The sequence below is a fragment of the Oryctolagus cuniculus genome, chromosome 1 (genome assembly GCF_051225735.1).
Source record: "Oryctolagus cuniculus isolate XC-2025 breed Fujian yellow rabbit chromosome 1, ASM5122573v1, whole genome shotgun sequence".
Classification (NCBI taxonomy): domain Eukaryota; kingdom Metazoa; phylum Chordata; class Mammalia; order Lagomorpha; family Leporidae; genus Oryctolagus; species Oryctolagus cuniculus.
Window position 1 is genome coordinate 227,413,691 of NC_142867.1, and position 12,980 is coordinate 227,426,670.

The 12,980-nt window shown below is 41.9% G+C and overlaps 1 protein-coding gene across 13 annotated transcripts in view; it reads right to left on the reverse strand.

Annotated features, from left to right (window-relative positions):
• STRBP (spermatid perinuclear RNA binding protein) overlaps positions 1 to 12,980 on the reverse strand; it is a 151,173-nt gene that overhangs the window by 21,683 nt on the left and 116,510 nt on the right. For all 13 annotated transcript variants that reach the window (XR_007923223.3, XR_016211868.1, XM_070056617.2 and 10 more), the window contains 2 exons: positions 10,227 to 10,319; positions 8,513 to 8,712 (listed from right to left, as the gene is read on the reverse strand). Coding sequence is in view for 11 of the 13 variants with exons in the window: in XM_070056617.2 (XP_069912718.1) it covers positions 8,513 to 8,712; positions 10,227 to 10,319 (293 nt within the window). In the remaining 2 variants the exon portion in view is untranslated. The remainder of the gene's footprint in view (positions 1 to 8,512; positions 8,713 to 10,226; positions 10,320 to 12,980) is intronic.

Consider the following 12,980-nt stretch of genomic DNA (forward strand, 5'->3'; position numbering starts at 1 on the left):
AAAGCAATACTCTATTTATAATACCAAATTCGCTTAATAGGTATCTCAAGAAATTGTTACAATGGCCACACAGCCAGAAGCCAGACTTCTGAACAATGTCATCTTGTGTAAAAGATTTTTCTTATATAAATGAAGCAGTGTTACTCCAAGGTCAAAAAAAAAAAAAAAAAAAAAAAGGCTTAAGTAGAACCCTGTACCAGGAGATCTTGAAATTAATTCATCCAATTCATATGGAGAACTTGGCATTCCCATCATAAATAAATTCCTTTATTTATTTGGGAATACAGCCAAGAATCCATTTTTAACATCTTGAGTTCTTTTTTTTTTTTTTTACAGGCAGAGTGGACAGTGAGAGAGAGAGACAGAGAGAAAGGTCTTCCTTTTGCCGTTGGTTCACCCTCCAATGGCCGCCGCGGCCGGCGCGCTGCGGCCGGCGCACCGCGCTGATCCGATGGCAGGAGCCAGGAGCCAGGTGCTTCTCCTGGTCTCCCATGGGGTGCAGGGCCCAAGCACCTGGGCCATCCTCCACTGCACTCCCTGGCCACAGCAGAGAGCTGGCCTGGAAGAGGGGCAACCGGGACAGAATCCGGCGCCCCAACCGGGACTAGAACCCGGTGTGCCGGCGCCGCAAGGCGGAGGATTAGCCTAGTGAGCCGCGGCGCCGGCCCATCTTGAGTTCTAAAAATGCTCATTTAGTACTTTAAGTACATCAGCATCATTTGGTTATAACTTTATCAATATTTCATAAAAAAAACACCTTTCTCTGCTGTCTTGACTCCTGCAAATATGTTCTCCCTGAGAAATCTCATCTCAGAGAATCGCTACCAGTCTGAATAAAGACTAACAGGGGCTGCAACTCAAAAGACAAGCATCACAAATGAATTTGATTTATTTATTCCAATAAAAATTAAAGACTTGCAACTTTTTCCAACTTCACACAATTAAAATAGTTGAAGGTCAACCATTTCTCTCTGTGTTTCCCTCACATATCAGATACATTTATTTACTGTGCTTGTTACCACAGCAACAAACTCAAGTACATTTAGAAATAGTTTATGTAATTGCCAAGTTATTTCTCAAGGTATGCAGTATCAAACATACAGCAAAACTAACAAAAAATTTCAAATTTAGTCATTTTTCTATGAACACATGAACATGCGAGGACATGCAACAGACGGCAAAACAAGTGAGTGTCCTCAGAGCTCCAGAGCTGATAGAGGATACCCTGAGCCCCTGTTTTAAGGAGGTCCCATCTTTGGGCCTTGTTCTCAAGAGCCCAGCTGCAGTAAGAAGCTAAACTGGTTTAGCCTAATCACCCTCAGTATCTATTTAAATTTCCTCACTCTCTTACACCCCCAGGTGCTGTCTGATCACTCTGGCCTGACTTCAGCACAAATCATGTTAGGTCTATGTAGCCAGAAACCCCCCGCTTTATCCTGGATGCTTCCTTAGCATTTTTTCATTCACTGATCCCTCTCTGTTCCTGGCTTGTCTGTGTGGTATTCAGAGTTGGCATAGTTCGACAGAGTTCTCTTTTTCTCTATGGCAATAGCTGCAAAGTAAAATCTGTTCAGTTTTGCTTTTCTTTGACAGAACAGAAGTTTGTTTAGGGTCAATATTAAGGGGGCTTGCATTGTAGTGCAACAGGTAAAGCCACCACCTATAATGCTAGCATCTCATATGTGCACTGGATCGAGTCCTGACTGCTTCACTTCTGACCCAACTCCCTGCTAATGCGCCTGGGATAGCAGTATAAGGCTCCTAGCTTCAGAATGGCCCAGCTCCAGCCATTGCGGCCATTTGGGGAGTGAACCAGCAAGATGGAAAACCTCCCTCTCTCTCTCTGCCTTACAAATAAATAAATCTTTAAAAAAAAAAAAAAAAAACCTGAAAAGTGAATTTCAAATGTCTGGCAAACAAAATCAAACCTAAACAAACACAGCAATTAAGCTGAAAATCACAAAATATTTCATAGGAACAAGGTGGCCAAGAAATCAGCTGTGACCATATCCCTTCCTTCCTGGGAAAAAGCTGAGGTTGCAAAACACTGAGACTGAGAAAGACAATACCTTCTCAAATATTAGGGGTTGAGAGTGAGAAGAATACACAAAGCACTCTACACCCAAGCTACATACTAAAAAATATTTTTAAAAAAAGGTAATATTCATGGCTTCTCAGAAAATAATCTAATTTCATAAGGTTCTGAAGGGGGCTGGTGTTGTGGCATAGTGGGTTAAAGCCACCACCTGTAGTGCCAGCAGCCCATATGGTCACCGATTCGAATCCTGGATGCTCCACTTCCGATCCAGCTTTCTGCCATGACCTGGGAAAGCAGTAAAAGATGACCCAAGTCCTTAGGCCCCTGCACCTGTGAGGGAGACCGGGAACAAGCTCCTGGTTTCGGGTTGGCACAGTTTCAGCTGTTTTGGCCATTTGGGAAGTGAACCAACGAATAGAACACATTTCTCTCTCTTGCTCTCTCACTGCCTCTGTGTCTCTCTAACTCTGCCTTTCAAATAAATAAATAAATCTTGAAAAAAAGGATCCAGCTACCATGCAAAGATAGCCATTAAATTAAAAAAAAAAAAAAAAAGATTCTGAAAGAACATGACAGCTCCAAAATCCTTTCTAAAGAGACTTTGGTCCTCTTCCTCTTCCAGCTGATTCTCTTCACAAAATATGGCTAAGGGACAGCTGGGATAAAGAATCGGGAAAGGTGCGGGTGCTGGCACAGGAGGGCAAGCTGCTGCGAGGAACACCTGCATCCACACTGCAGTCCTAGCTGTTCTGCTGCCAACCCAGCTTCCTGCGGATGCATCCTGAGGGAGCAGATGATGCTCAGGTGCTTGGGCCCTGTCACGCACATGGGAGAGGGCAATGCAGTGCTGAGCTGCGGTTCCAGTCCAGCCTACACCCAGCTGTGGCAGGCATTTGAGAAAAGAGCCAGAAGATGGAAGACCGCTCCCCTCTCCCCTGCCTCCTCCCCCTCCCCTTCCCTCTCCTTCTCCCTATCTCTCATTCTATCTTTCTTTCTATCTCTATCTCACTGGGCCTTTCAAGGTAAAAATTTAAAACAAAAAAAGAACCAAGGGAAGAAAGAAAATATTGGCCACTAATCTTCATCACTTTAGGGTGCCTGTTGCTGGGCAGCCAGACCACACCCATGAGGCAAGAATCAACTTCTTCTTGTTTTGACTTGATTCTCTTGTGTGATTTACCTTAATAGGTACAGATCCCCTTCTAAGCTGTTATGTAAGGACTACAAGGACTTTATCTAATGGGATGGACTTTCATACTCATGTTAAATTTAAAACTCTCAGACTCATTTATAAACAGAAGCTGTAACATGCAATATAACTTTTATGTATCGCAAATTAGCAATATATGCTTGCCTTATAATGGGAAGCCAATACGTTCCTTTACTGAATTAATGAATCATTTAAAACTGTGTTTTCCTTTGACCTGGTAACCTCATCTCTATATCTTAAGAGATAGTATCACAGGGCTGGCGTCGCAGCTCACTAGGCTAATCCTCCGCCTGCAACGCCAGCACCCTGGGTTCTAGTCCCGGTTGGGGCAGTCCCGGTTGGGGCATCAATTCTGTCGCAGTTGCTCCTTTTCCAGTCCAGCTCTCTGCTGTGGCCTGGGAAGGCAGTGGAGGATGGCCCAAGTGCTTGGGCCCTGTACCCGCATGGGAGACCAGGAGGAAGCACCTGGCTCCTGGCTTTGGATCAGAGCAGCGCACTGGCCTTAGCGGCCATTGGGGGTGAACCAACGGAAAAGGAAGACCTTTCTCTTTGTCTCTCTAACTCTGCCTGTCAAAAAAAAAAAAAAAAAAAAAAGAGAGAGAGAGAAGAGAGAGAGAGAGAGATAATATCACAGAAGTTAAAAAGCAATAGACTAGAAGCATCTAAATCTAAAACTATATAACTATACTACAGTTGCATGATAATAATGAATTATCAGGTCATCACTAGAAATGAAAACAATCTTTGTATTAAATATAAAAATATTAATGGGAGGCCAGCATTGTGGCATAGTGGGTTAAGCCACCACCTGCAGCACCAGCATCCCATATGGGCACCAGTTTGAGTCCCAGCTGCTCCACTTCTGACCCAGCTCCCTGATAATGCACACAGGAAAGCAGCTGAACATGGCTCAAGTCACTGGGCCCTGCACCTATGCAGGAGACCTGTAAAAAGCTCCTGGCTCCTGGCTTCAGTCTGGCTTAGCCCCAGCAGTTACAGCTGGGAGTAAACCAGAGGATGGAAGACACCCCTCAGGCGGCATCTCTTTTGGTAACTCTGCCTTTCATATAAAACAAATCTTTAAAAAAATTAACCATGATATATTATGAATATAAAAAAGTGCATTTTTAAAGTTTATATAGTTTATACACATTATAGACGCGCCCCCCCCCCCCATTCTGAAACTGTGGAGCCATCTCATTTCGAGAATTCATAACTTTCCAGTTTTAAAAGCTAACACAGGGGGCCGGCACTGTGGCGCAGTGGGTTAACGCCCTGGCTTGAAGCACCAGCATCCCATATGGACGCCAGTTCTAGTCCCGGCTGCTCCACTTCCGATCCAGCTCTCTGCTATGGCCTGGGAAAGCAATAGAAGAAAGATGGCCCAGGTCCTTGGGCCCCTGTACCCACGTGGGATGCCTGGAAGAGGCTCTTGGCTCCTGGCTTCGGATCGGCAGAGTTCTGGCCGTTGCAGCCAATTGGGGAGTGAACCATCGGATGGAAGACCTCTCTCTCTCTCTGCCTCTCCTCTCTTTGTGTAACTCTGACTCTCAAGTAAAAAATAAATAAATCTTTGAAGAAAAAAAAACCTGTGGCATAGTGAGTACCTACTACCTGCAGTGCTGGCATCCCATATGGACACCAGTTCGAGTCTCAGCAGCTCCACTTCCAATCCAGCTCTCTCCTATGGCCTGGGAAAGCAGTAGAAGATGGCCCAGGTGCTTGGGTCCCTACACCCGTATGGAAGACCCAGAGGAGGCTCCTGGCTTCTGATTGGCACAGATCCGGCCATTGCGGCCAATTGCGGAGTGAACCAGCAGATGAAAGACCTTTCTTTCTTTCTCTCTCTCTGCCTCTCCTTCTCTCTGTGTGTAACTCTTACTTTCAAATAAATAAATAAATATGTTTTAAAAGAGAGAGAGAGAGAAAGCTAATACAATACACATACCACATATTTTCTAACTCCAAAGAGGGTTCTCAGTTGCTACCCCATGTTTGTTTAACAGAACATAGAAAATATTCACAATAAATGAAATATTAAAAACTAAAAATAGACAATCATCAATTCAGGTCACATTCTATCTCCCAGAGAGTTTAGACCAAACTTAGGAAAAAAATTTTTTTAGCCGGCGCCACGGCTCACTAGGCTAATCCTCCGCCTAGCGGCGCCCGCACACAGGGTTCTAGTCCCGGTTGGGGCGCCAGATTCTGTCCCGGTTGCCCCTCTTCCAGGCCAGCTTGCTGCTGTGGCCCAGGAGGGCATTGGAGGATTGCCCAAGTGTTTGGGTTCTTGTACCCACATTGGAGACCAGGAGGAGGCACCTGGTTCCTGGCTTCGGATCAGCGCAGCACGCCAGCCATAGTGGCCATTGGGGGGTGGGAAAACAGAGGGAGGACTTTTCTCTCTTCTCTGTCTCTCTATCTTTGTTTGTTTGTTTGTTTGTTTTTATTTGACAGGCAGAGTTAGACACTGAGAGAGAGACAGAGACAGAGAGAAAGAGAAAGGTCTTCCTTTTCCGTTGGTTCACCCCACAAATGGCCACTATAGCCGGCGTGCTCCGCCAATCTGAAGCCAGGAGCTAGGTGCTTCCTCCTGGTCTCCCATGCTGGTGCAAGGCCCAAGCACTTGGGCCATCCTCCCCTGCCCTCCCGGGCCACAGCAGAGAGCTGGACTGGAAGAGGAGCAACCAGGACAGAACCTGGCACCTCGACCGAGACTAGAACCCGGGGTACCGGCACCGCAGGCGGAGGATTAGCCTAGTGAGCCCCGGCACCGGCCTCTCTCCCTGTCTAACTCTGCCTGTCAAAATAAACAAATTTTTTTTTAAAAAGTACTTAATGTTTAAAAAAAGGTAATTTCTAGGTGCTGGCATTAAGGATTTGCCCCTCATTTTCTAAACTGGTTACAGTACATATTACATATTTGTAAGAAAAAGAAAACTCATAAGAAACTTAAAAAAAAAAAAAAAGATGTATAATACAAACTCTGGGAAGACCTTAGGAAAAGCTATCTGCCTCAACAGAAAAAATTCAAAATCTGGAATACAGCTATCAAGTACAGAAGCCCAGAAGACTACAGCTTACTTCTGAGTGAGAGCCAGTAAGAGGCCCACATATCTATAGCTGGCTGAAACTCTTAAACCAAATGAAGTACCACTTGGGAGGTTTTCAAATGTTCAGAGCTGGTTTACTTACTTCACTCTGCCTGAGTGGATCCAAAGTCAATCCCATTTTCAAAAAGGGCAAGGCAAATCTCTACTCTTTACAAATTTCTGATTTATTAGTTAATTGCAGGTATAACTGATATTCCTTTTTATGAAGATCTGCCCAAGGAGAAACGCCTACCTAATCTTTATACAGAAAAAACTATGCCTCATGTAATAAGCTATTCTTACTGCAGACTGCCCATTGTGTATTTCACAAACTCTTTGTGTCCAGTGCTACAGAACTTAGCTCTAAATTTGTGACTCATTCTCAGCATAATATAGCAAAGTTATTAAACTATATTTTTACCCTTATTCCTGGATTCATTTTCCTTCATTCTTGGTTTTTTTCTTTCTGCCTTAAACTCGTAAGTCTTCTTTCATCATATTTTAGATACTCTTTATATACACAAGACAGAAATATATTGTTGGATATTGGATATTTTTCTGCATTGTTCTAAATATATTCTTCATTTAAAAAGCTGTCTATTTTGATTTATTTGAGGCAGAAATCTTCAATCTGCTGGATTACTCCCCAAATGCCCAAAACAGCCAGGGCTCGGCCAGACTGAAATCGGGAGAGAACAACTCAGTCTAGTTCTCCCACAGAATGGAAAGGATCCCACCAACCTGAGCCAACACCTGCTGCCTCCCAGGGTACACAAAAGCAGAGTTGGGAGTCGAACCCATGCACTGTAATTTAGGATGCAGGGGTCCTAAGTGGGAAAGTTGCACTAAAATCCTGCCCCTTTGCATTTTTCCAACCATACCTAAAATAGTATATACTTGCTTGTGTATTTGTTATATATCTCCGGATCCTATCTGCACCAGAAGATAAGCTGCATGAGAGCAAGTACTTTGTTTTGTTACTGTTATATCCCCCAATGTCTAGGATAAGGTTTGTGCCTATATTACATTCTATTATTGCTTACAGCCCTTGCCTATATTCCTGCCAAGCTAGGGTCTTCCAGGTGGGAGACCTGGAAGAAGCTCCTGGCTCCTGGCTTCGAATCGGCACAGCTCCAGCCATTGCAGCCAACTGGGGAGTGAACCATCGGATACAATACCTCTCTCTCTGCCTCTCCTCTCTCTGTGTAACTCTTTCAAATAAATAAATAAAATCTTTAAAAAATTGTATTAACAGAGAGATCTATTATTTGAGAATTTTCTAGAAAACTACATCCATGATTGATTGGTCTAATTCTAGACATTATTACATGTGGAAACACTCCGAAATACAGAAGTACCATACATACAGATACTGATCAAATTTATTTATGATGAAAAATGTAAACGGGGTAATACTTAAATAACAGTACATCCACAAATGTTAATCATACAGTCATTAAAAGTTATTTACGGGGGCTGGCGGCTGCCTGCAGTGCCAGCATCCCATATGGGTACCGGTTCAAGTCTCGGCAGCTCCACTTCCGATCCAGCTCTTTGCTATGGCCTGGGAAAGCACTGGAAGATGGCCCAAGTGCTTGGGCCCCAGCACCCATGTGGGAGACCTAGAGGAGACTCCTGGCACTGGATCAGTGCAGCTCTGGCCGTTGCGGCCATTTGGGGAGTAAATTAGCAGATGCAAGACCTCTCTCTCTCTCTCTCTCTCAATCTCTCCCTCTCTCTCTCTGTGTGTGTAACTCTTTCAAATAAAATAAATCTTTTGAAAAAAGGTTATTTATGAAGATTTTTAATAACAAGGAAAAACAAATAAAATTTCAAATAAAAAAATCAGAGGGTAAAATTACATATATGTTGGAAGCCAAACTTAAAGAAATAAGCAAAACACAGAAAGAATGGAAATAAGCCCACATACTACAAATATGAATAATCTTTGCCTCAGAAATATCCAAATGACATGATTTTCCTTACATTTTTCTGTATTTTCCAAATTTCGTACTATCAACAAATTATTTTATAATACAAAAGGCAAGTTTACAATATAGAGGTGAAAAATCTTTTTGCTATTAAGGTCTTGAAAATACTATTTACCATAAGAAAATAAGACTTTATTTGAAACATAAAATTAGGCATTGATAGGAAAAATGAACACTGTACCTTCACTGCTACATGAAGTTTTGCTGTTTTCTTGGATGGTCCTGAGGCTTCATATGTTGTGCCATCCACATCGACAGACATTGTGAAGACTGGGGCATGGACAGGTCCAGACTGAGACAAAAGCTTATACTGAAGCCCAGGCCTGATCTGGTTTAGCCTCATTAGTGCATTCATAAGGTCTATTGCTTTACTGTCCAGAACTGTTGATGAAAAACAAATTAGAACAGAAAATAACTAGAGAAGGCAGCTTTGCTTTATTCTCTGCATTTTTTATATTTTTTTTATTTTTTATTTAGTAAATATAAATTTTTCAAAGTATAGTTAATGGATTGCAATGGCTCCCCCCCCCCATTATTTCCTTCCCACTCACACCCCTCCCATCTCCTGTTCCCTCTCCCATTCCATTCACATCAAGATTCATTTTCAATTCTCTTTATATACAGAAGATCAATTTAGTATATATTAAGTAAAGATTTCATCAGTTTGCACCCACACAGAAACACAAAGTGTAAAATACTGTTTCAGTACCAGTTATAGCATTACTTCACATTGGACAACACACTAAGGACAGATCCCACATGAGAAGTAAGTACACAGTGACTCCTGTTGTTGACTTAACAATTTGACACTATTGTTTATGGCATCAGTAATCTCCCTAGGCTCTAGTCATGAGTTGCCAAGGCTATGGAAGCCTTTTGAGTTCGCTGACTTCGATCTTATTCCGACAGGGTCACAGTCAAAGTGGAAGTTCTCTCCTCCCTTCAGAGAAAGGTACCTCCTTCTTTGATGGCCCCGTTCTTTCCACTGGGATCTCACTCGCAGAGATCTTCCATTTAGGTCTTCTTCTTTTTTTTTTTTTTTTTTTTTTTTTTTTTCAGAGTGTCTTGGCTTTCCATGCCTAAAATACTCTCATGGGCTCTTCAGCCAGATCCGAATGCCTTAAGGGCTGATTCTGAGGCCAGAGTGCTATTTAGCACATCTGCCATTCTATGAGTCTACTGTGTATCCCGCTTCCCATGATGGATCGTTCTCTCCCTTTTTGATTCTAGCAGACACTAGACTTGTTTCTGTGATCCCTTTGACTCTTAGACCTATTAGTGTGATCAATTGTGAACTGAAATTGAACACTTGGACTAGTGAGATGGCATTGGTACATGCCACCTTGATGGGATTGTATTGGAATCCCCTGGCATGATTCTAACTCCACCATTTGGGGCAAGTCCGATTGAGCATGTCCCAAATTATACATCTCCTCCCTCTCTTATTCCCACTCTTATATTTAACAGGGATCACTTTTCAGTTAAAATTTAAACACCTAAGAATAACTGTGTGTTAATCACAGAGTTCAAACAATAGTACTAGAACAAAACAAAGAGAAAATAAGCATTTAACTTTCATTTCTTTATAAGTGACAAATTCACCAAGTCACTTTTAAAAATGAGAATTTCAAAATGTATTTACAAATCTACTTTCTAAGTGATTTTATTATTACTTCATTATTATGCTGTTATAAAAACAATATACATTCAACAGTAATGTATCTTAAGCAATGATGCTTGGAAAAACAAGAAAGCTATTCTATTGTCAGTTTCTTAGTTAAGATCTACTCTTAAAACACCAGTTCAAATTAATCAAATTCTCCACTCTTTAATTTCCTATGTGAGGCTATAAATCCTTTTGAGTTTACATCTGTAAAAATAAAGATTTTACACACTTTTCCTTAAATTTCGTTTCATCTTCTTATTGGGATCTTTATCATCCCCCAATCCATCTTCAAATGGCCTCTTCAGAGCTGAAGACCCAGCACCTAAAAAACATTTATGAGAGTCACTATCCATCAAAGCAACGATCCTGCTTACTGAACCAAATGCATCTAATGGTTAGGCAGGAAACTCTTCCAATGTTTAATTAAATCATGATATTTATAATTAAGAAAATGCAATTTTTAAAGCATTCTTTCTTGAAATTGTTATTTTTTTTTATTTTTTTTTTATTTTTTTTTTTTTTATTTTTTTTTTTTTTTGACAGGCAGAGTGGACAGTGAGAGAGAGAGACAGAGAGAAAGGTCTTCCTTTTGCCGTTGGTTCACCCTCCAATGGCCGCCGCTGCAGCCGGCGCACCGCGCTGATCCTGGCAGGAGCCAGGAGCCAGGTGCTTTTCCTGGTCTCCCATGGGGTGCAGGGCCCAAGCACCTGGGCCATCCTCCACTGCACTCCCTGGCCATAGCAGAGAGCTGGCCTGGAAGAGGGGCAACCGGGACAGAATCCGGCGCCCCAACCGGGACTAGAACCCGGTGTGCCGGCGCCGCAAGGTGGAGGATTAGCCTATTGAGCCACGGAGCCGGCTGAAATTGTTATTTTTTTACAAACACTTATTTTCTAATTTATTCTCTTTCTCTCTCTCTCTCTCTCTCACACACACACGCACACACACACACATACACCTCTATGCATATGCTATGGTCTAAATCTTTTGTATTCCCCAAACCTCTTATGTTGAAACTTAGTCCCCAGTACAGTGCCACTGGGAGGTGATCGGGTCACACCCTCATGAGTGTGTCTTTTCCACGAACAAGAACACAGAGCCAGTGCTGTCTATGAAGAGGTCCTCACCAGAACCAACACTGCTGGTGCCTTGATCTGGCACTTCCCAGCCCCCAGAATTATGAGCATAAACGTCTGCTGTTTATAAAGTATCCAGTCTGAAGTATTTTGTTACTGTAGCCCAAAGAGACCAAGACAGCATGAAGAGAAAAGGTCTAGAGAAAGCTATATAGCAAAATATTAGAAATAGTTACCGCTAGCAGGATTTATTTTTACTTATATCTTCTCAAATTATGATTTGTTAAGTCTTATACTTTTGGAAATACATAAAACTATAAATCTATTAAACTATAGATTATTCTTCTGACTCTTCAAATCCTATTCAAGATTTTATTTACAGTTCAACTCCTACATGAAGCCCTTCTCTCCTATCAATTTTCTAAACAGTTTCCACAGCATTAGAAATATAAAGTACCATAGGTATTACTGCTGTGTGTGTGTGTGTGTGTGTGTGTGTTCTTGTATGTCCTTAGCGTTCTCTGAAAATCAAAAGACATTTGGTCCCTATCTTATATCTTTATCAACTATCTTAACATAAGACTTTAATATTAATCACTTTCTGGGATAAAGCAGTTAATAGTGCTTTTAAGCGTAAGGGAAGAACTTTGTTGTCCAAGATGAAAGAAAAATAAAAAGAAAAGCTCATCAATCTTCTCCAAGTACTTTAAAGAATTCTCTATATCTTCACCTTAAAAGTTAGTTGCTTAGTTTTCTCTAAGCTAAATTACAGTCAAGGTATTCATGACACAAAATTTCCAGATATTTCTAGCACAAGCTAATAACAATACTGATTAACTATGTATTTTTTGATCATCAAGATTTATGGGCCTGGGGGTAAACACTGACTTTGGCATTTGCTTGGCTCAATATTACCACTCAGCTCAATCAATCTTGACACTCTCTTCAACAGAAGAGAGAATCTGCCTAGTACTGTATTTCATTTGCAGTGTTCCAAAATGTCCTCTGAAAGAAATAAAAGTCACAGGGAACTATGTCTTCTGAATCACTGTCCTCCTCACTGTATTAGGTTAAAAGTAGCTCTCTGACTGGAAATCACAAATTGGCTTGATATTCCCTAAATTCTCTAGCTACATAAACAGAGTTCTATAGAATAAAGTTCATGCTATCATCCTAGCCATTGGGAAAGAGCTAAAAAAAAATTAAAGGCTAAATCCTAAACTTCATCTTTTAAAAAGGAGGGCAGGCTTGCTTTGTAAAAAGCAAGCAGTGGTGGCTGGCACCATGGCATAACAGGTAAAGCTACTACCTGCAGTACTGGCAACCCACATGGGCACCGGGTTCAAATACCAGCTGCTCTGATTCTGATTCAGCTTTCTGCTACAGCCTGGCAAAGCACAGAAGATGGCCCAGGTGCTTGGGCCCCTGCACCTGCGTGGGAGACCCTGAAGAAGCTCCTGGCTCCTGCCTCCTGACTTTGGCACAGCTCCTGCCACTGCAGCCATCTGGGAAGTGAGCTCGTGGATTTAAGATCTCTTCTTCTGTCTCTCCTCATCCCTTTTACTGCCTCTGCCTCTCTGTAACTTTGCCTTTCAAATAAATAAATATACCTTTAAAAATATATATATACATTTTGAAGCATGAATCATCTACAGAAAAGGAACATGTGTGGAGCCAAGAAATAAGTTTCAATAAATCAAAGGACAGAAATCACACATGTTCTCAGATAACAGAGTAAGTGGGCAATCAAAAACAAAAACTAGAAAGTCCTCATTTGTCTGGATATGAACCAATGACATCTAGGTGGCCCTTGGGTCAAAGAACTGCTACCAGGGTCGGGTAGTATGGTGCAGGGAGTTACATCCCCACATCCCATATCAGAATACTTGTTTGAGTCCCAGTTACTT